At 37.5% G+C, this 20,069-nt stretch overlaps 1 protein-coding gene and 1 long non-coding RNA gene across 10 annotated transcripts in view; one reads left to right on the top strand and one right to left on the bottom strand.

Annotated features, from left to right (window-relative positions):
- LOC128077358 (von Willebrand factor D and EGF domain-containing protein-like) overlaps positions 1 to 20,069 on the bottom strand; it is a 287,642-nt gene that overhangs the window by 33,711 nt on the left and 233,862 nt on the right. For all 9 annotated transcript variants that reach the window (XM_052676473.1, XM_052676478.1, XM_052676472.1 and 6 more), the window contains one exon: positions 7,117 to 8,001. In XM_052676473.1, the coding sequence (XP_052532433.1) occupies positions 7,117 to 8,001 (885 nt within the window). The remainder of the gene's footprint in view (positions 1 to 7,116; positions 8,002 to 20,069) is intronic.
- LOC128077361 (uncharacterized) overlaps positions 1 to 20,069 on the top strand; it is a 189,300-nt gene that overhangs the window by 128,104 nt on the left and 41,127 nt on the right. The window lies entirely within an intron of this gene.

The following is a 20,069-nucleotide window of genomic DNA, read 5'->3' as shown; positions in this document are numbered from 1 at the left end:
TTCCAAGGGAAAAAAAAGCCAAAGTACATTTTGTTCTTAAAACTGGAAAATGTACTGCGTAATTGGAAAGCTGAATGAAGGACAAATATTTGTGGCAGCATGGAATTTCAATGAAGCTCATGCATTGAGGGCCTTCTCACCTTTGTGCTATCACCAAGCCTTCAAAGAAAGCCATGGCGTATGAACTTTGCCATCCAAATGCTATGAAAGCCACCAAACATTTCTCAATTGTCATTAAAGAGACAAGCTCCAAGAAATTACATTCAAATAACCCCCTTTCACACAAATAATTATAAAGAAATAGATCTGGAATTAGATCTGCTCTTCAGGTACTTCAGTATTTACATTTTTTGCTACCATTTAGTTTTAAAGGTGAAATTCCCAGTACTGCATTAACATAACTTTAGGATTTGTCATGCCTGAGCACAGAAAACTAGATATAGTTCAGATCCATACTATTCATGCTGAGAATGTCATTAAGCTAAATTCAGTTTTGATTTGATGGGCTATAAGGTTTAGACATTTGCAACTCAGCATGTGTTTAGCTGAAATTTGAAATGTATGTTTGGGGGAAAAAAAAGAATAAAAACCCCACATTTTCTGTGCAGCTGAATAGGTTTGGTTTAGATCTATTTAAGCAGTTAGCATTCTGCTTTCCCTAAGTCCTAATCCAGCCCTAGCAGCTGCAGCAGGTCAGAGGCTCGGGCAGCCTGGGGCCTCGTGCTATTAGGACAAGCAGCAGGTAGCAGGCCACGATGAAATAGTGAGGGGAAGAAAGGCGAAAGAAATGGAAGCTGTTTTCAAAGGAATTTGTTATCCTTTTTAAATGGCAGCGCTATATTTATGTCACCTCTCACATTCAGAGACTTATGACAGATATTGCTGAAGTTAAGGGCAGCATTCTGCTTTGAGAGGGCATCCCAGCCTGACCGAGGCAAATGCACACTTGAAACATTTAACTCTTCTGTGCCTGGGGAAGTGCAAGGACGTGTTTACAAGGGATTTATCTGAAATTAGAAATTAACAGTGGGTTGAACTGAATGATATGAGGGGCTATAAGAAAGAAGGAGACATACACATATTCAATGGACATGTATTCAAGATGTTGTACTAAGGGACGTGGTTTAGTGGGGAAATATTGGTGATAGGTGGATGGTTGGACTGGATGATCTTAAAGGTCTTTTCCAAACCTAGTGATTCTACGATTCTATGCTTTATCAGGGTCTGTTGTGATAGGACAAGGGGAAATGGTTTCAAACTAAAAGAAGGCAGATTTAAATTGGACATAAGGAAGAAGTTTTTTACAGGGAGGACGGTGAGGCACTGGTGCAGATTGCCTGGAGAGGTGGTGGGTGCTCCATCGCTAGAGACACCCAAGGTCAGGGGGACAGAGCTCTAGGCGTCCCTGTTCATTGCAGAAAGTTGAACCAGATGGCCCTTAAAGGTCCCTTTCAACTCAAACGATTTTGTGGTGCTCTCTGTATAGAGACAGGGAAACACAAAACCTGGGAAAAATGTACTGCTCTTTGTGAAGTACATGCAGTGTGTTTCCTTTCTGGCAGTACGACGGCTGCATAAAGCCTCCAGGTGCCTCTGCACTATGCCAAGCTCAGTGACATTCAAACGCATTACTCTTTATTTCAACGCGTTTTGTACTTAGCACTTAGAGCGAATGTGTCCATTTGAATAGACTACTTTCCATCTGCTCTTTACACATTTCGAGATGCATCTGAACTGTCAGAAAAGAACATGGTGTTTTGTATATTAAAACATTTTGCTCTTATTGTGACATTTAATAGCAAAATGTTTAAAACTATTCTATTACTGGTGAATAGCAAAAGATAAAAGCTGAACACTGGCTGCACTGGGAAAGGGAGAGCAACATTCACCTAAAAGACATTTTTCTCAGTAATAGAAATATAGTGTTCATGTCAAATTCTTTTCCAAGACTTCTATCTTTCATCTTCTAGAATGAACATTTTTTTCCCATAAACATTTGCTAAATTGTACAAAGATATTGCAGTGTTTTTATACTAAACATTTTCAGATGGTATAAGATAACAGTTAAGAGAAAAGCATTGCTGCAAATGGTCAATCTTGCTGTCAGATGTGTTTATGTTTTTGTTTATAATTTAAAGTCTGGAGGTGAAAATGGAGAATTCCATTATTGTTTTATTTGAAAAAGCTTTTTGTAAAATATCTTGAAACGACTTTTTTTTTCCCATTAAAATGAGGTCATGCACTTTTTATGTGTTTCTCCTCCATAACTTTGGGGCAAATCAGAAATACTGGATGTTGTGCTGCTTTTTCCATTTGAGATACTTTAATCAGCAAATGGCTTCCAGGACAGTTATTGGTTCATGTCTCAACAATGAATAACTGTTGCTCAGTACAACCAGAGGGGCCCTGGTCTTGCAGGAAGGCAAGACTTTTAGCTGTGAGGTCATCACCTGCAGTTTTTGTTACAAATGTAAAAAACAGTGAGGTTGGAAGGACTTCACAAGGGAAGAGTGTAGACTGACTTGTTTCTTTTAATTATTATACTGCATTTATTTTCTACAAAGGTCCGCTAACCAACTTTACTAAAAGTGCATATAAAGTTTGTGCAGCAGAAGAGAGGGGAAAAAAAGTGAAATAAAGTTATGTTGCAGGCCCTCCAGTTTTTCAGTTTTCCCCTTTAATGGTTATGAAGCGAAGCCTTGCTTTTGAATGTCTTTTACAGAGAAAAGCGTAGCGTTAAAGCATACGCTTAAAGCATGCATTAGTGCAATTAAAAGTACTCAGATGCACACTTGTATAGTCTAATAGTCCAGAGTCCATTTATGAAATAAATACCCATCATAACAAATAGAAAATTAACAAGATTAACTTAACTGAATAAATTGGGAGTACAAATGCAGACAACAGTTCTGATTAGGCTGTACTAATGGATTTTGTTTTGTGAAATGTCAGCTGAGTGCTCATCTGCAGTCAAAAAAGCAAATAAAATGTTGGGAATTGTTAGGAAATGAGCAGAGCACAAAATGCCAGACTTTATTATGGCCTGTATCCATGGTGAGCTGCATCTTAAATACCATGTGTTGCTCTGATCCCCTAGCACAGGAAGGCTATATTAAGAGTGGGAAAGATACAAGAGTAAGTAGTAACCAAAGTTGAGGACAAGGTTTTGTATGTGTAAGTAAATTAATTATTTGGGAAAAAGACTATGTTCTCTACAAATGCATTGTTTTTAGTTGGTAGGGCACTGAACAGCAAAACTTTGTATGGGTTCATAAAGCAGTTGGATAAATTCATGGAAGAAGTATTTGTTGGGAAATATCACTTATAAAGACTTCACACTTGCTTTTTAAAGCACACAATGCATAAGTTACTATTCTGGACAGTATCTTTATATTTCTTTCCCAAATAATTCTGGGCATCTGCTGTTAGCAGCTGTTGGAGACAGAGGATGGACTTTTGGTTTGTTATGGCAGAGCTTTTTGTGTGTAAAATGTCAGACCAGAAAAATGTCAGCTCTCTGATTGTTAAGCCTAGTTTCATCCAGCTGCATATCCTGAGGTTGTAATACATTCCCAACTACTTTTTCTTTTCCATTATTCTGAAAATTATTTGGTTTTGTAGTGTCAAGACAATGGTGTATTTTAACCCTTGAGAAGAATGCATGACTGCTACCATTTGAGATTTCCCTTTCCCTTGGGAAACACTCTACAAAGTCTGTAAGACGTTCCAGAGTTTTACTGACTTAAGATTTGTAAGAAAATACTTGTTTCTAAAGTAGTACAACTTTATTCTCCATAGGAATTCTGAGGAACTTTTGTCTACTAAAAACTAGAAAGATAATAGTCTGTAACTGTCAACTAATCCAAAATGGTTTTAAGTACCTGTGTTTTACAGAACTGAGCATTTGATTTATTTTAGTTTTAGTAATCAGACATTCCCTATCAAATAAAGTTGGGTTTTGAGAAAATAAAATCAAGAACGACCAGGAATTTGGCTCAATTCTTAATTATTCTTCACTCTTCAAGTTTTGGTCTCTTGGAAAGAAACAAAACAAAAGTGCCCAAAGCACATTTTTCTGTTAGCTTCGACTCTGTTATCGAGTGGAAAGGACATGTTCTACCTTAGGGCACCCTAAGGAGCTCAAGAAATGTAACAGCTGCTCTCAGACAGTACCATATGCGCAGACCCTGGTGAATAAAATGAGCCCAGGGAAAAGACAGTATTTGTCTCCTCATCCAACGGATGCAGTGTCACTGAAAGTGCAGGCCTATGCCCCTGTTTTGAAATGGAGAATGGAAACAGGATGGCCAGCAGTTGACCTCAGGTGGTAGCAACACTAATGTGTATTTCTGAGCATTATCCTCTACCCTTACGCTGTGACATGTTCCTGTGTCACTTACACTGGGCTAGAGAAAATATTAGAAATGTTCTGAAAGCAATTCTGTTTGAACTAACTATTCATTATGAAATGATTCATTTTTTAATTCTTGCCATAGTGAGCTAAAATATTTAAAGCTCTGCAGGTGTTAGGCCATTCTTACAGTGCAGATCTGGCAGTGGTAGGGACTGTCCCATAACACTGCTAAGAGCCTACCATAATAAAATATTTTTATAGAATTTATTTTTGACATTGGTACAGGCTGCCCAGGAAGATAGTAGTGTCAACCCCTGGAGGTGTTCAAGAAAAGGATAGATGTTACACTGAGGAACATGGTTAGTGAGCATGCTGGGGATGCGTTGATGGTTGACCTTGGTGTTCTGAGTGGTCTTTTCTAATCTTAATGATTCTATGACATGTATAGCGACATGTAGAATAGAAATTATAGATTTAGTAACCTTCCTCATTCCCAAAGGAACTCTTAGAAGTTTATTCCACAAAGAAAAGCAAGCTTCTTCTGCAAGTGAATGTGCAGAAGAATCCAGTGGACAGCAGTAGGCCTTATTTCTCCTGCTTATTTTTAATTATACTATAGGTGATGTCAGCTTTCTCTAGAATAGTGTTTGCCAGAGCCCTGCCAATGTAGCAGACTCACCTTAATATTAGGCCATTGACAACTGATAATTCTGCATGAAGAAAAAAGAGCTCTAAAACTAAGAACCTGGCTAGCTGTAGGAAAGGGTGAGGAAGTGATGAGTAGATCCTTGAAGAACTACTTCATTTTGGTTCACCAATTGGCTCCTGCTAGAAATAAGAGAATTCACTCTCTAACGCTTATTTTGCAAGATAGGTAAAAACAAGTTCCTATGTTTTAGATAATAAAGAAACAAAATCCAGCATAATTTATTTTAGAAGACAAATTCATTTTCATAATGTGCTTATTTTCTCCCTACCAGTCTTTGCCAGTTTGATTTTGAATCTGCACAACTGAAAAATAAAAAAATCTACATTCTGTCACAAGACAAATGCCACTCGGTAAGGCATTTATTATCTTAGAATATTTTCAGACGTTCTTATTAAACAAAGGTCAAATCCCCTCAAGCTCCACAGGTATTAAACCTTGCTACCAATGGACTGCTCCTTTTATCTTGGTGAATTTTGATATCAAATGGCATGGTGACAGCTCTGTGCACAAAGTTTGGTCTCATCTAAACTTTGGTTATTTGTTTAGTTTTGCTGCCATCTTACAGGGTACTGATGTTTTGAAGAAAATTGGTACAATCGACAGCAGGCACTGTGACAAGTCCTTAATTATTGCAAAGGATTATCCTCACCTTTGTGCTCTGGGTTGGCAGTCACAGGTGTACAAAGGGGCTTGGGAGGGGGCAGAGAGGTTTGCTGTTGAGCCAGGTGATGTGCTTAGTGACAAGAGACAAATAAAGGATGTTTGTGTGTTGTGCCACCAAGCCCCGAGCAGAGAATGATATTGGTAATAAAGTATTTCATCTTAAGGACCCTCCAGAGGGATTTTCAGAAATGCCAGTAATTGAAGAAAACATCTTGTCTTGTGTGACAGCAAGAGGCACAGGTAGATTTATGTTTTAAGGACTATGCCGATGGACATACTAAATATATTTATACAAGGGCAGCGTATGTCTGTGTTTGTACACGTTCATGTGTCTATAGGCCATGTCTTTGAGCAGAGGCCATTCTGCATTCCAGCTTGTACAGGGCTTCCTGATACCCAGAGCTCCTCAGTATGTTTCCAGCTCCAGGCACAAAACAGGGATGAAAGACAGGGTCATGCTCACACCAAGTAACCTTCAGCCCTTTAGAATGGTCTTTTAGAAAATGGTGCAAGCAGGTGAAAATTATGACACACAGGATTATGGTAAACTTTTCTTATGCATTTTTGCAGTGTGTCTCCAGGATTGAGCTAAGCTCAGTGCTGCTGGGGCTTGTGCACAGCAGGGAATCCCCAGGATGCTGAGGTAGGCCGTCACCCCACACACCTCTGTGCCATGCATGCAGAATGTGAGCAACCACACACAGAGAGAATTAAACGGGCAGTGCAAACACTTTTTTGCTTTGTGTACTCAAAGGCCAATTAAGACATCAACTTATCAGAGGGATTTCAACAAAAGGTGTAATTAACGAGAGCTCAGTCAGGGAACTCATTGTTTTAAAAATGTGTGAATTACTATTGCTTTCCTGAAGTGTTCTAAGCTGTCTAATAAATAAGTCAATATATTGTGAATACCTTTCTGGTGCCATCTGTTTTGGATAGCAGGTTTGGTTTTGTATTTAGGATATTAGATAATTATTTAAAAGTAATTCTTAAGGTAGCAGAACAATTAGTTCTTCATAGAGTATCATTGTATAGACAAATGGAGTCAATTTTACTCTTTCTCAGAGAAGTTTTGTATGGTTTCAAATCTAATGACTTCACTAGAATGAATCTGGCCTTAAGCAAGGGTAAGCAAGAACACAACCTATCTCTGGTTTCAATAGATTAGATGTTATCAAATAAATGCGTCATTTTTGTGCACAGAAAGGTCTTTTTCTGAGTTATAGGATAAGTTTTTCCATTATTCTAAAGTATAATTGGTTTTGAAAACCGGTATGATTCCAGCTTCCAAAAATTTCTACATTTGTAATCAAAATTATTTATTATTTTGGACAGTGATTGGATTTGAAGGCATGAAAGAATTTGAATGAGGATTTCCCCCCCCCCTTACCTTCACATGTAATTCCATTACCGCTGTATCCACTGGGACAAGACCCACATTTAAATTCTCCATCTTTGGCTAGCTCACACTGCACACCACTAAAGCATGGTGTTGAACCACAGAGAGCTTTCTCATGGGACCCACTGATGGGTTTTGGCAGTTCTACATGGTCCATTGCTACAATGGATGCTCTTCTGAAGGTTGTGGTATGTGCTGGAAGCCTTGCTGGGGGAGCAGGTCCAGGCAGGACGCTGGCACTCTGTGGAGCTGTGTCAAGGGAAAAACCTATTTCATGCAAAGGGGATGTGAGGGATGTTTCCAAAGAAGAAACTCTCTGCTGCTCTGTTGGGAGATTTTTGGAGAGTTCAGTCTTTGAGCCTGTCACTTGACTGGGCCATTTCCTGGAAGATAAGCTGTATCTGGAACGAGCTTGCTGTACAGCATGTAGCCGTGCGAAGAATGAGCTTGCGTTTGTGTTGAGATGAGAAGGAATGGTCTGTCTTGTTCCTGGCTTGTACTGTTTAAAATGCACAGGGGTAGGAGTAGTCACATCGACAGCTGCTGCTTTGGGATCTGGCTCCTCATGCAGAAGGAAAGTGTGTGTATGACTTCTTTTTTCAGTAAAAGTCTGTTTCTCAGATACACTGGACTCTGTATCAGGTATTTTTGCTGACAGCATCTGAGGCTGGGAAATCTTCCTTTTCGTTGTAAAGGATGCTGCATTAATAACTGTGTGGTTTCTTTCCACAAAGTATGTAGTTTCTTGCCTTGGAATTTGGGTTTGGGATAGAAACGAATAGATGTTTCTTGATGTCTTGCCTTCCTGATGAGAGCCTCTGGCATCTTCACTATTTCTTTCAGCAACATCTGTATGGCTTTGGGAAGAGCTTGAAACTAGGGCAGAAGAAATATATATATTAGTCAAATTTGCTAGTCTGTTGTTTGAAGAAAACACTATGACCATTTAGATTATGAGCAAACAACAGAATATCAATTCTAGAAGAAAATGAGATAATCTGTCATCTGTGTTCAGGGCATATCTATGCTGGCTGGTACAGAAATAGCACAGTGTATCTTGTGTGTAATAGCATAGGAAACTGCAGAATAGCTGTTTGTGAATGAGATGAAATATGTCTATGTTGGCTTAATACAGAGCCTAAGGCAGTAAATTCTGTGAAGGTCAGATATAATTATTTGAGGTTACAGGTCACAGCTAGGCAGAAGCAATTTCCATGCTGGTTTACCAGTTTTAGCCTATGCTAGTCCATGTTGTTTTGATACTGTGTGCCATTCTCTGAGGGATTGTTCAGTCTGTGACCACCTGAGCTAAGATTTATTTCTGGTTACCTGTGTATGTTGCAATAGGGTACTGAGAGATGTTCTGCTAGGCAGTACGTAATGCAGGGACTTTGCATTCAAGTTCCTGCAGTCTAGGAGAAGAATGAGACAATGCAGTTTGGTACAGATAGAGATCAGAGATGGAGAAATGAAGAAATGATGAGATAGTCCTTATGGTAAGATCATGTCCTAGGCAGATTTGAATACATCATTGTATGACTTTTGCAGTCCTTATGGCAAAGGAAAGTTTGAGGAAAGCATGTAAAGGAGACAAATGGAAAAGCTTTGTTAATAGTGTGTACAGCTCCCTCCAGACGTGAGGGGCAGCATGTAAGAAAGAGTGCTGGTTTGTAACTGTCACCCACTTGTTACAAAGCCAGCCACCTTTTCTGTTGGAAGGAGGGATGATAGATGGAGAGAGGGTAGTCTGTGAAGAGCCTTGGAAGTGGAGACGAGTAGTTTGAATCAATACTTTCAGGAAGATTAATGGCTATCTGCTGACTCTAATGAATGGAAGAAGCTATTTTTAACCAGTTCTGGCATACTCACTCCATAGGAAACAGAATATATTGGATTCTGAACAAAAAAACCTTATGAGGTTCTAGAGTTAACCCTATGCGAGGGGTAGCTCTACCTTTTGAATATAAATATTAATCAATTTCATAAAACTCCTGTTGATGTAGAAATTAGTCATAGTTAGCAAGGAAAGAGATAAAGGCACTTGGCGAAGGTCAAAAAGAAACTTGGAATGTTGACTAGATCAAAGGAAATCCTCGCAACCAAAAGCTGTGTTTATTTAGTTGGTAAGCAGTATCATTCTTCTGCTGGCAGATGAGTTTTTGTTGCCCTGAAGCATGATGTTTTAGAGTGGTACGTGATGCTGGATCAACCTATGGATATCAGAAATGGGTAAATACAGGGCTTTACTGTCCAGGACAAGGCTGATTAATGATGCATTTCACAGAATGGAAGAAAGGAGATCTTCAGCTAGGAAGGACATTAGCGACAAGAGTATGAAAGATTGAAGTCAAAGGATTTTTATCAGTGAACCTGAGAAAGATGAAAGAAATATCCCCACAGAAAGTTATAAGTAACACATGATTGTTGCTGCCTTTACAAAATTTGATTCAGGGACCAGAAATAATATGAATGGTAGAGAAAGGCCAAATGATCTCTCTGACAAATTTCCCAAATAAGCCCTGATTACAGCTTTGAGCTCCTTCCACTGTATTGTAATCAAATATTTTCGTCCTGGATGAGTTTTAGTAGCTACTGAGGGGATCTACTGTCTACCTGAGTTAGGGAAATCTTTTAATTCCTTAAGAGGTGATATAGGTTATATCACCTTGCAAATAATCTTCAGCCTTCCCTGTAAGTGAGAACGTGCTGTGGTTGGAGTGTGTCTATGACAATGCAGTTTTTACATCTCAAAGAAATACCAATGAAGACCAGTGATAGACTTTGGTTGTTTGTTCACCGCATGTAAAGATTAAGGTTTCTTTTCACGTTATTTCAACGGACCATCAAACTTCCTAACATATTAACATGGGAATCTGGCATTGATCAAATTTGGCTGCTTCAGTATTCTTTCAGCCTTCATTATTTCATATTCTTACTTATAAAGATATGTGACATTTAGTTTGGATTAGAAACTGATAAAATTATTCTGGTGTACCTGAAAAATTATTTCTGCATTTTTCCAGATATCGAAATACTCCAAAACAAAGAAATATACACGAAGACTGCAGGCTCAGTTGTCTGTAGTCAGCAGCTTTCTCAAATTCTGTATTACTTAAATTTATTTGCCTTGCAGTCGATCAATATCTTCAAATGTATAACCCATTATTAATGCAGAAATGTGATTGTGTGAATCTGGTTTTCTCTGTGATGCCACTGTATGATTACATATTGGACTGGATGAAAATAACAAAAAAAAAATTGACAAGACAAAGTGCTCAAGGTTATACAGTGGTACAAAAATACATTCTCACTACCCTAAGTATTTCTGCCTGTACTAACTGGGATACGTGCAGCAGTGGGAGTGACTGTTTATTCTTCAGTCTTGGATAAGTGACTGATAATCTGATGCTTTTTTCCAGCAGTGTGTGGAAGATACTCCATTCCTATCAATGCAGATAAACCACTGTAAGTACAGTGTAACGCCAAGATGGATCCTGTATGGCAGAAAACAGAACAAAGGAGAACAGATTTTAGAGAAATAAATCCATCCCTCATCCAACTCAATACTGGAATATTTCCATCTATGTGGAGCTGGAAGTCCCTCACATGAAAACCCCTCCACCGTTGGTTTACCCAGTGTTTGAAGTTCTTTGTGTTGCTTGTATTAAGTTTATACATCAGAATCATCATAATCAGTATCTTGTTCATGCATGCCAAAGCCACAGTGATGTTGTTGAAGTACAGCAAATTCTGATTTCTTCTTTTGCCTGAATGGCATTTTATAGTACCTACTAGTTATCCGTAGATGAATTGGATCATGTTCATTCTGAAGGTAATAAAACAGCTATAAAACCTAGTGAAAATAGCAGTTCACAAACACAGCAGACACTCAATAGTCTCTAAAATCCAAGCTGAGTTGACAACACTGAAACATAGAAAAGCAATCTAAACTATTTTCTCTCTTTTTAGTTTCTAGCTATTTTTTGCATTTGCAAGCTTTCAGAAATAGACTATGTCTAGACTTGAACTGGGAAAAATCCCATTCCTTTCTGGCATCAGTCAGTTCTCAGAGAGAGGGAATTTCATTCTCTGCCTGGGACAGAATGGACCATGCCAGTGACCTTATTCCTCTGTGCTGTTTATCCAAATCTTCGCTAGTCTTAAACTCAATCAGCTTCAAATAATGCCCTGGAGACACTCAGAGCCATAGCTGACAGCTCACACTCTTGATATAAACTTCTTATAGACATGAGTAGTTACTACCACTCCATTGATATGCTTCTCTTCACAGCTATTAGTTAGAAATTTAAAGTTATTTTTTTAAAATGTAAGCATGCTTTTTTACATAATCACATCAGCATTGCCCTGTAGTCCCTGTGTCATAATCCAGGTGTTGTTTTGTCCTTTAATCCACTAAAATTCCCAAAACCAGTCTACTCTTCAGTTGAAGATTGGTTCCTTCTCCTCAGTGAGATCATCTGTCTGTGTTCTCTCTCTCACCTGTCAGTTTGGAGCATTATGGACACCTTTAATTCTGATCAGGTTGCAACTGCTTCAGAATTCTGCGAGGAGTATAAGAATTCATCTCATTATTAACACAATTCAATAAATTTACAATTTGTGTAATTTTAGAGCCATTAACATTTAGTAGTACATGCTGTGTAGCACATTTCTCATTCAGAAGAACCTCGACAGAGAAATGCTCTTCTGACATATTACACTATGTGGGTCATCATTTAAAATTTGAAACATCCACCAGCACATACATCTTATTTAAAATGTCAAGAGAGAACAGAAAAATTACACAGGTTTAAGAAGCCTTGTTACCAGGGCATTGGAGATCAACCATTTATCTCTCTGCTATGCCACATTAATATTTTTTCTGTGTTTACTTGGTGAGAAAGGGGAAACAGAGCAGCTGTCAATAGGAAGCTCTAGGGAAATTCTGCTATTCCATCAGCTCTTAATTTTTATTTGATGAAGTTCTGGAGTAACTTTTTTCTGATTCAGAATTTATTTAATTGCTACATTGCTTTGGCTGTCCAAGCATGCCCTAAAATCTTCCCCTCCCGAATATCCAACAATAAAACTTTGATTCTCCCTTCCTTGCTCTCAAGCATCCTGAATTTCTCTACATTTGGAAGTTGGTTGAATATCCCCAGTCACTGAGATCCCTTTGCTTACAATTGCAAACAGTAACTTGTAAAACCTTCAACTGGAAAAATCCCTCAACTCCTTTAAAAATAGGTGCATCTTTGACTTCCCAAGTTGTACAGAGGGTGTAATCCCAGAATTATTTTTATAGTAAAAACAAGTTTTTCAGACTTAGGTTGGAATTATATTACAAATTTAGACAGTAGCTTCAGTTTAGAGACCATGATGCTTTACCCTTGTTTTGCTGACAAAAATTGAAAAGTCACCTGCAGTGTCAAAGAGTTTAGGCATACACTTCACATTCAGAATCAGCACAGGCTTAAGTTAATCCACTCCTTGAAAAATATGGAAATAGAAGATATCAGTAATGTATTTTCTGTAAGACGTGCCTAGATCTGGAATTCACCAATCAGAAAGAGATGTGAAGCTTATGCCTATGCCACTCACTGTGCACAGGTGGACAAAATAAGTCAGGCTATAGCCTGACTATAGCCATACTATTAGGCTGATGCTAAATTAATGCAGCTCAGCAGTTTGTGAACCTAATGTGCCTTGCATCCAGACAGGTCAGTACATGAGCAAAGCAGTTGCACTGCTCTGCATCCATCTGTATAGTCACATTCAGCCTCAGTAAACTCTGGGCTCCCAAACCATCACTTCTGTGTTAATTCACTTTTTCGTTGCCTTAATTATAAAACTAGAAGGAAAGCATCTAGTTCACTCTCCATGAACTATGTTTCAGTCTGGAAGAAAATGGGATTCTGTTGCTGCTGCTATTTGAGCAATTTTCTTCCCTTTTACCTACCAATTCCATGAGCAATAGGGAATATTCTATGAACTGGCATTATAACCATTCCTTCCTCTGTTGCAGACTCTTTGTCAAATGTGGCTTCAGCTGTACATACATCATTCTGCAAAACCATTCATTATTGGCAAATTTGCAATACAAGTTTATTTTGTATGCCTGAAACATAACATCATTCAATTCTGTCTCAATGCCTATTGTGAAGGAGAAAACATGGGATCTGCAGCCAGTTCACCCACTAAACTTTATTTAGGTATCTCCCTGCTTTCAGAGTAGATAATTCCCACAAATGTCAGCAAATGAATCTATGGACATGTCTGCTGTTTTGATTATCTTTGGCATTACTTGGAAGCATCCAAACTCAAAGTTCCTAAATAGTGAACTGTATTTTAAGTAAGTTAAGAGGATTTGGTTTACCTCAACATAGAGGTTGTGTTACATTACGGTGCACAGAGTTCCAGAGGACCTTAGAAAAACATTCACAATGAAGGAAAGCTTGGTAGATAGTCTCAAATTTTTTGAAGTAGTAGAGCCTGAAAAAGTTAATTCTGTAAATGTCTTCGGCATGGAGGAAGTTAAATTCTTATTCAACTGTTCTGAAATAATTTTTACAACTTAGAAGTTGTAAAACTACAATCAAGATATCCTATGTACTGATACACTACTAAGCCAAACAGTACTCTTTTCTGCTTAGGGGCAATATCTGGTGCAAAGAGAAAACCACAGGTCAGGCAGTACTTCTCTGCAAGTAACTGAAGCAGTTTGGCTGTATGACACAAGAAACTCTTCGGGCAAGCACCTGATGAACCACTGGGATCAGTTTTGCAGAAATGTTTCCCTCCTGATTTGAGCCAAGCTGTTCATAGTGACTGACTCAAATGGCCTAGAGTCAAAAGAGCAAATATTGAAAGGTGAAGTGTTACTATAGTTGAACTTGGCAAATTCTAGATGTGAACTGGCAATAGAATTGAAGGGGAGAGGAAGAAATGTGTGAATGTTGACTAATCAAGGGAAGAACATACTCTACTAGTAAGCTGTGAAAAAGGCAAATGGTTCTGCAATAGACTCAATGAAGCATGGATAGTCATATAAGAGAATATTAATGAGCTTATGGATGTTTTTTTTTTAAATGGATACAGAGGCAAGATAGAAAAACAGGAAAAAGAGGAAAATAGCAAGGAATTTAAACAACTGTTGAAGAGAGAGAATAAGAAAAGAACAAATGTATGATGAACATAGAAATGGCATTACTATGTGTCAGAGAACATTTTCTGAAGCATGTAGGTAATGTCAAGGAATACATAAAATTCACAATAATCCCTTTCATACTCAACAAATATCAAAACAATGTCTGATTGTTTTGTTAGAACAACACACGGGTCTGAAAATAAGAAAACCTTTAAACATGAGACCTACCCTAATGCATGGCAGCTTTAAGAAAGATGCATGTATCTGTGTTCCTAGGAGGTGTCTAGCTTTTAGTTAGCACTGTTCCTAGCACAAAGGATTGGAAGTAAAGTGCAAGGACATTGCAAGAAGGCATTGAGCTCTAAGTTATATGGAAAAACTGAGCCTCTGAGGAAAGCAAAATAGTTTCTTCCTTTGTTTGTAAGCAGTGTTGAGTCTTGGGTTTTGCGGCTTTGTTCTGCTGTGGATTTATTTATTTATTTTTGCCTTTTGTGATGCTTTTTGTAAGCCTTCAAGGCAAATTTTAAAGGCTGTGTTTTGTGAGGTCTTGTTTTCTAAAAATGGTGTGAGATTTATTGATTGAGGAGATGTGAACATGCTCCCCGGTGTTCTATTTTCTTTTAGTTGTCTTTTCCAATATTTTCCATTATTGGTATCTTTTTCAGATTGCTTATAGATATTTATGAACTGGCTATTTATTTATTTATTTATTTATTTATTAGAAATATACTGTCTTTTCCCAGCATCAATACCACATGCCAATTCATTTCAAGCATTAATTGAAAAGCTCTCTTCCAGGGATGGAAAACTCAACATATGTGGTGAGCTCTCACCCTTCTCACAGAAGACTTGCTTCTTTCTGTTCCTTTGTTACTCTCTTTCTCTGCTCCATGCATTCATTGGCTCTAAAACATTTTCTGCTGCAATTTTTAGAAATGTTCTTCCTGTATTTTTCTCTGAACCTCCAGCTAACAAAACAGGAAGTAAAGAAGTATGGGTGTGTTTGAAAACACTATGGATCATTCACTTAACCCCCTCAAATTCACATCTTTGCCTTTTCTTTTGTTATCCCTTGCGCACCTTTCAGACCTGAGCTTTTACTCTCATCTTTGTGCCCATCCTTCTCCAATTATTTTAGACCACAACTGTATTATTTCAGTAGCTATAAAGACAGCATTAAGATAGATTTCATAAAACTAAATTATATTTTCTAATCAGGAATTGGCAGTATGTTTTACTTCAGCTCAGCACTCAGAGAGATGGAAAAATTAATAAAAACTGTGTTCTTATCTGATGATGCCTCGTGGGCCTTTAGACTCTCCACTGACTTGAACAAGTTGATAGATATAGGCAGAACTGGAAAAATCAAGGCAGATCCTCTCTGAAGCATCCCTATCAAATTGTCTGAAACCTCTATGCAGAATCCTTTAGAATGTATTAATAGATTATAAAGAAAGTTTCTAACATTTCTTCAAAAGAAAATCCATAATAGTTCATCAAAGAAAAAATAGCTTAAATTTGAATATTTTACCTTTTTTTTTTTTTTTTAAATTCAAGAAGTAAATGGCCTGAAATAGTAATTACATTGTTTTGGGCTGTAAACACATAAAAATGAGTTACTTTACATATGAAAGCCAAGAAACAATCTGAGTTATGCCTTTCTGGAGAACAGTAATGAATCTATTTTAATACCTTAAAAGCAGTTATAAATACCTTGAGTGAAATCATGCTTTAACGAGTTTTCTACATCTTCAACTGATGGGAGTGGCAACTATCTGTACATTTTCTTATACATATACATTCGGGTGTATATATATATATATATATATATGTATGTATGTATGTATATGTATAAATGTATATATATGACTTCAATAGCTACAAAGAAGATAATGGGTCTCCCTTTCTCCCCACTGTAATGTAATTCCACTTTGTATTGTTTACCAGTACTTGTCATTATCTTTGGCTTTGCTTCCATCTTGAGTGGCAAAACTCTTGCACCGCTTGAATGAGGCCAGAATGTTGATCCAGTATGAGTTATAATTTTAAAAGGATTCTAAGTGCCTTTAAGAAAACAACAACATTATCAAATTTGTGGAAACAGGGTTGGCTCACGTTAAGAGCTAGAGCTATTATAGCCAGATGATTAAATAGGATTGGAAATTTTAAGGAGATAATCTTGCTCTCTATTCTGCTAACATAAAAAAAAAAAAAAAAAAAAAGCCAAAATAAAAGAAAACAACATCAACAAAGACTCCTATAGGGCCTCTATCCTCCATAGATTATTTCTTGGAGACTGAGTTGTTATTATCACTTAAAAGTCATGATGGCATGGGGATTGCTTAAGCAAAAGATGGCACATTCTTGGTAGGAGAGAAATTTAATCTGTGCTTGATGCTCTGATTGAATGTAAATATTATTCATGGCATATAGCTTAGTCCTCTTTCCTAGTGGTTTTATGGCTTGGGCTTCATTGGGCTTCTATTGCTGAGCTACATCATTTCCTGAATATATCATCTGGATTGGAAGCACTTAACGAATTCTGGATTGACAGAGTATAAGGATCAGTGAAGCTGGAAACTGTTTGTATTTTAAACTATCTAAACATATTATTCCCCACTGTGCCTACTTTAGTTATTATGTGTGGGTCATAGCATATACTGTGGAGGCTCTTGTATTTTTTTCTGAAAATCCATGATGTTGTATTAGATATTCCTAAGGAGGAAAAAGCCATCTAAAAGACACTCAGGTTCTCTTTCGACTCTGATAAGTACAGAAGTGGCCTTTCAGAAGCAGTTGCGTACTCAGAGGGACGAAAAGGGTCACAGCTTATGTTCAAAATGTCCGGCTCACCCTCTTGATAATTACTGGTATATGACTTGCAGAAATACTTGCAGTGTTTTTCATGAACCTAAATTTGTACGGAATGTCTTTGTGTATCATTTCTAACCTCTGTGAATTCTGTGTCCAGGGTTCCAATGGTCAGAGTCAGATGTAGGTTATGCTTCCCAGTTTCAGAGCCCACAAGAATAGGCAGCTGAGCTCTGTTACCATACAGAGCCAGATAGAAGCAGTATTTAATTTTCTATTTATTTTGTATTTCTATTATATCTTTTTTGCAAGGTTCTCAGACAACTTCACAGCTGATGACTGCAGCACTGAAATATTGCTGCCTTCAACCAAGTGTCACGTAAACAGTCAGGACCAATTGCTTTCTCATTGTACAGCATCCTCTGAATGCTGTAAAGTGTGTGAGTGTTGTATCTATATTTGCCAGTACATACAGACTTTGTAGCTGGAAGTTCTGTGTGTGATGTTCCTACATTTACACGCTTTTCATCCTCCCTAGGCTTATGCTGTTAGGGCAATGCTCTTCATTTAATGGAATCATTTCTGATTTACACTCTTGTAAGTAAGACTGGAATTTGAGCCTTGATCTTTTTAATGCAAATTCATCAATTCTGTTTGATGAAAGGATTCCACTACGTTCTTTAGTCACTTCTTGAAGTAAAATCATTTAATTAGTTCTAGGCAGCAAGAAGTCCCTACTCTTGCAGTTAGCCCCAGAGCTGGAGCCTTGTGTTGGCAATCAAAACTCTTATTGTCTTGTTTTCAAGGAGCTATTTATTTTTCATGGACAGTGATTACTGATGACTGTTAACAATGACAACAATGATTTCAAAGCTGAAAGTTAAGAATAATAGGTTCTTATGTGCTAGTGCTCTTCTGGAGCACTGTGTGTTCAAATGAATCCCTTTAATTCAAATACTGTATTCAGCTTTTAAATTCACATCTGGGTGTTGATCTGACAGTGGTGCAAATTAGAAGGTCAGAGAGGTTTCCCAGATGTAAAATCAAAGTGAATTCAGAAGCACACTGCAGGTACTGGAATAGTGTAAAATAGAGGACATCAACATAACAAATAGCTGGCAAATCCAAAACTATATCAAGTGGCAAATGTCTACAATACTGCAAATTAACTGCTGTGGCAGGAGTGTCTGCAGTGGTGCTCAGAATGGAAAGAAGAGAACTCACTTACAGAGATCATAAAGTAATTCTCTCCCCTAATCTTTGGCTCTTTAAACCAGAAGAGGCAGAACAAGCTGGCTCTGAGCAATCTTTTATCGGTGATGAATGTGGCACTGCTTTGTCCAGTAAAGTTGCTGATTTACTAATAGGAAAAAAAATAAATCTTTAGTGATGACAACTACATCTCTAACCTGATAAAAAAAAAAAAAAAAAGTTCAAACAGATGGGTATCTCTGAGACTGTGAGTGATGAAACAGCCTAGAAGAATACTGGTAGCATCTGATGAGACCTAATATTGAAACCTGCAGTCACATCACCAGCATCCCCGTCCAGATATATTCATTTTCTTTATGCTGAGAACACAGCCTATGATACGGCAAGGTTTGATATAGCGGGCGTGGTTCCTCAACAAAAAGCTAATAGATGTTTTAAACAAATGTGTGAAATGTGGGTTTATATTCCTGAGACTTTCCTTCTTATTGCACTGACAGCAAAGTTAAGAGACTGTTGATGCTTCTAGTAAATTAAAAAAATATATAGGTCATCTGCTGTACGGATTTTGGAGGGAGAGAAATACTGTTTTCTTTTTTTTTGCTTACCTGAAAACATTACATATGAGAATGCATTTTTAAAACTTATCATTTATGTATGAATTTCCACAAGGGTTTTTGATACTTGAATTTTTGTTCCTCAAGACTAATCTGATGGACCTCAAAAATTATTGCCATCAAGTCTGATTGACAGACTACCGAAATCAACCAGGTAAAGCATGTGAGCAAAGAAGTGAGCCCTACACTATTGGCAGAGCAGCCAAGGTGAGCTTAGAAAATTGTCTGTGGAAAATATGGAGTTTGCAGTATGCCAAGTACATCAAAAGATTTATACCTATCACATATCGACGCTGAGCAAATGTATTTTGCTGATTAGAAATCAAAACTGAAGGGCTTCTAATTGCGTCTTCTTTGTCACAGGGACTTAGGAAAAAAATTTCTGGTGTACTTTTTTCTCCTCTGTAGACTAAAAAGGCAGTTGGGTAATTTTTGTGATTTCTATGTGAAAGCATACTTATCCATTAATCCTTAAATAGTAACAATTGAGTATAACTTCATGTCCGAAACAGCTAATGAAAGTACAAAATAGGAATTAATGAACATTTTTACATTGAAGTTAGAGTTGGGAAGAAGGGGCATATGTAATCTCAGTACTTTCATAAGCACTGCAGCAAGCTGAAGAGGATTTGTTCTGTTTTGTTTGAAGAATGACAGCGTAAATTACAAGAGAGAGAAGCTATTATTTTAACAGGGAGGATTTCACAATATTCTTAATCCGTAACTGTATGTAAAGTTAATTGAAAATTCATTCCTTTTTGTCTGATATCTTTTAATCATCAATGCTGTACAATACTTCTGCTTGAACTAGCAAAGCACATGTGTAAGGGAGTTAAACCAATCATTTTAGTTATAAATTAGGACACATAAAGCTGTGGAAATCTCTTTCATTTCTAAATACAAAAATGAAGGACTACTCCCATTTAATCTTGAGGAACATGACTGTTTTAAAGGCTAGTCTTGCCCTTGGCTTAGGAACATACAGACATCTTACATAAGGCAAGAAAGATAGAAAGTAATGTAGTTACAGTTCCTGAAGCCCAGAAAAAATGAAAATTGTTTCTAAGACTGAGAGGAGAGCTAAAGATTTGTTTTGATTTAAGGTATAAATAGCTGTAGAATATTTGTTTTATTCAGCAGCACTGAAATGACCTTTGCAG

Source organism: Tympanuchus pallidicinctus, unplaced genomic scaffold (assembly GCF_026119805.1).
Source record: "Tympanuchus pallidicinctus isolate F22 unplaced genomic scaffold, pur_lepc_1.0 scaffold15, whole genome shotgun sequence".
Classification (NCBI taxonomy): Eukaryota; Metazoa; Chordata; class Aves; order Galliformes; family Phasianidae; genus Tympanuchus; species Tympanuchus pallidicinctus.
The sequence above is the reverse complement of the archived record's forward strand: the minus strand, read 5'-3'. Positions and strand labels throughout refer to the sequence as shown.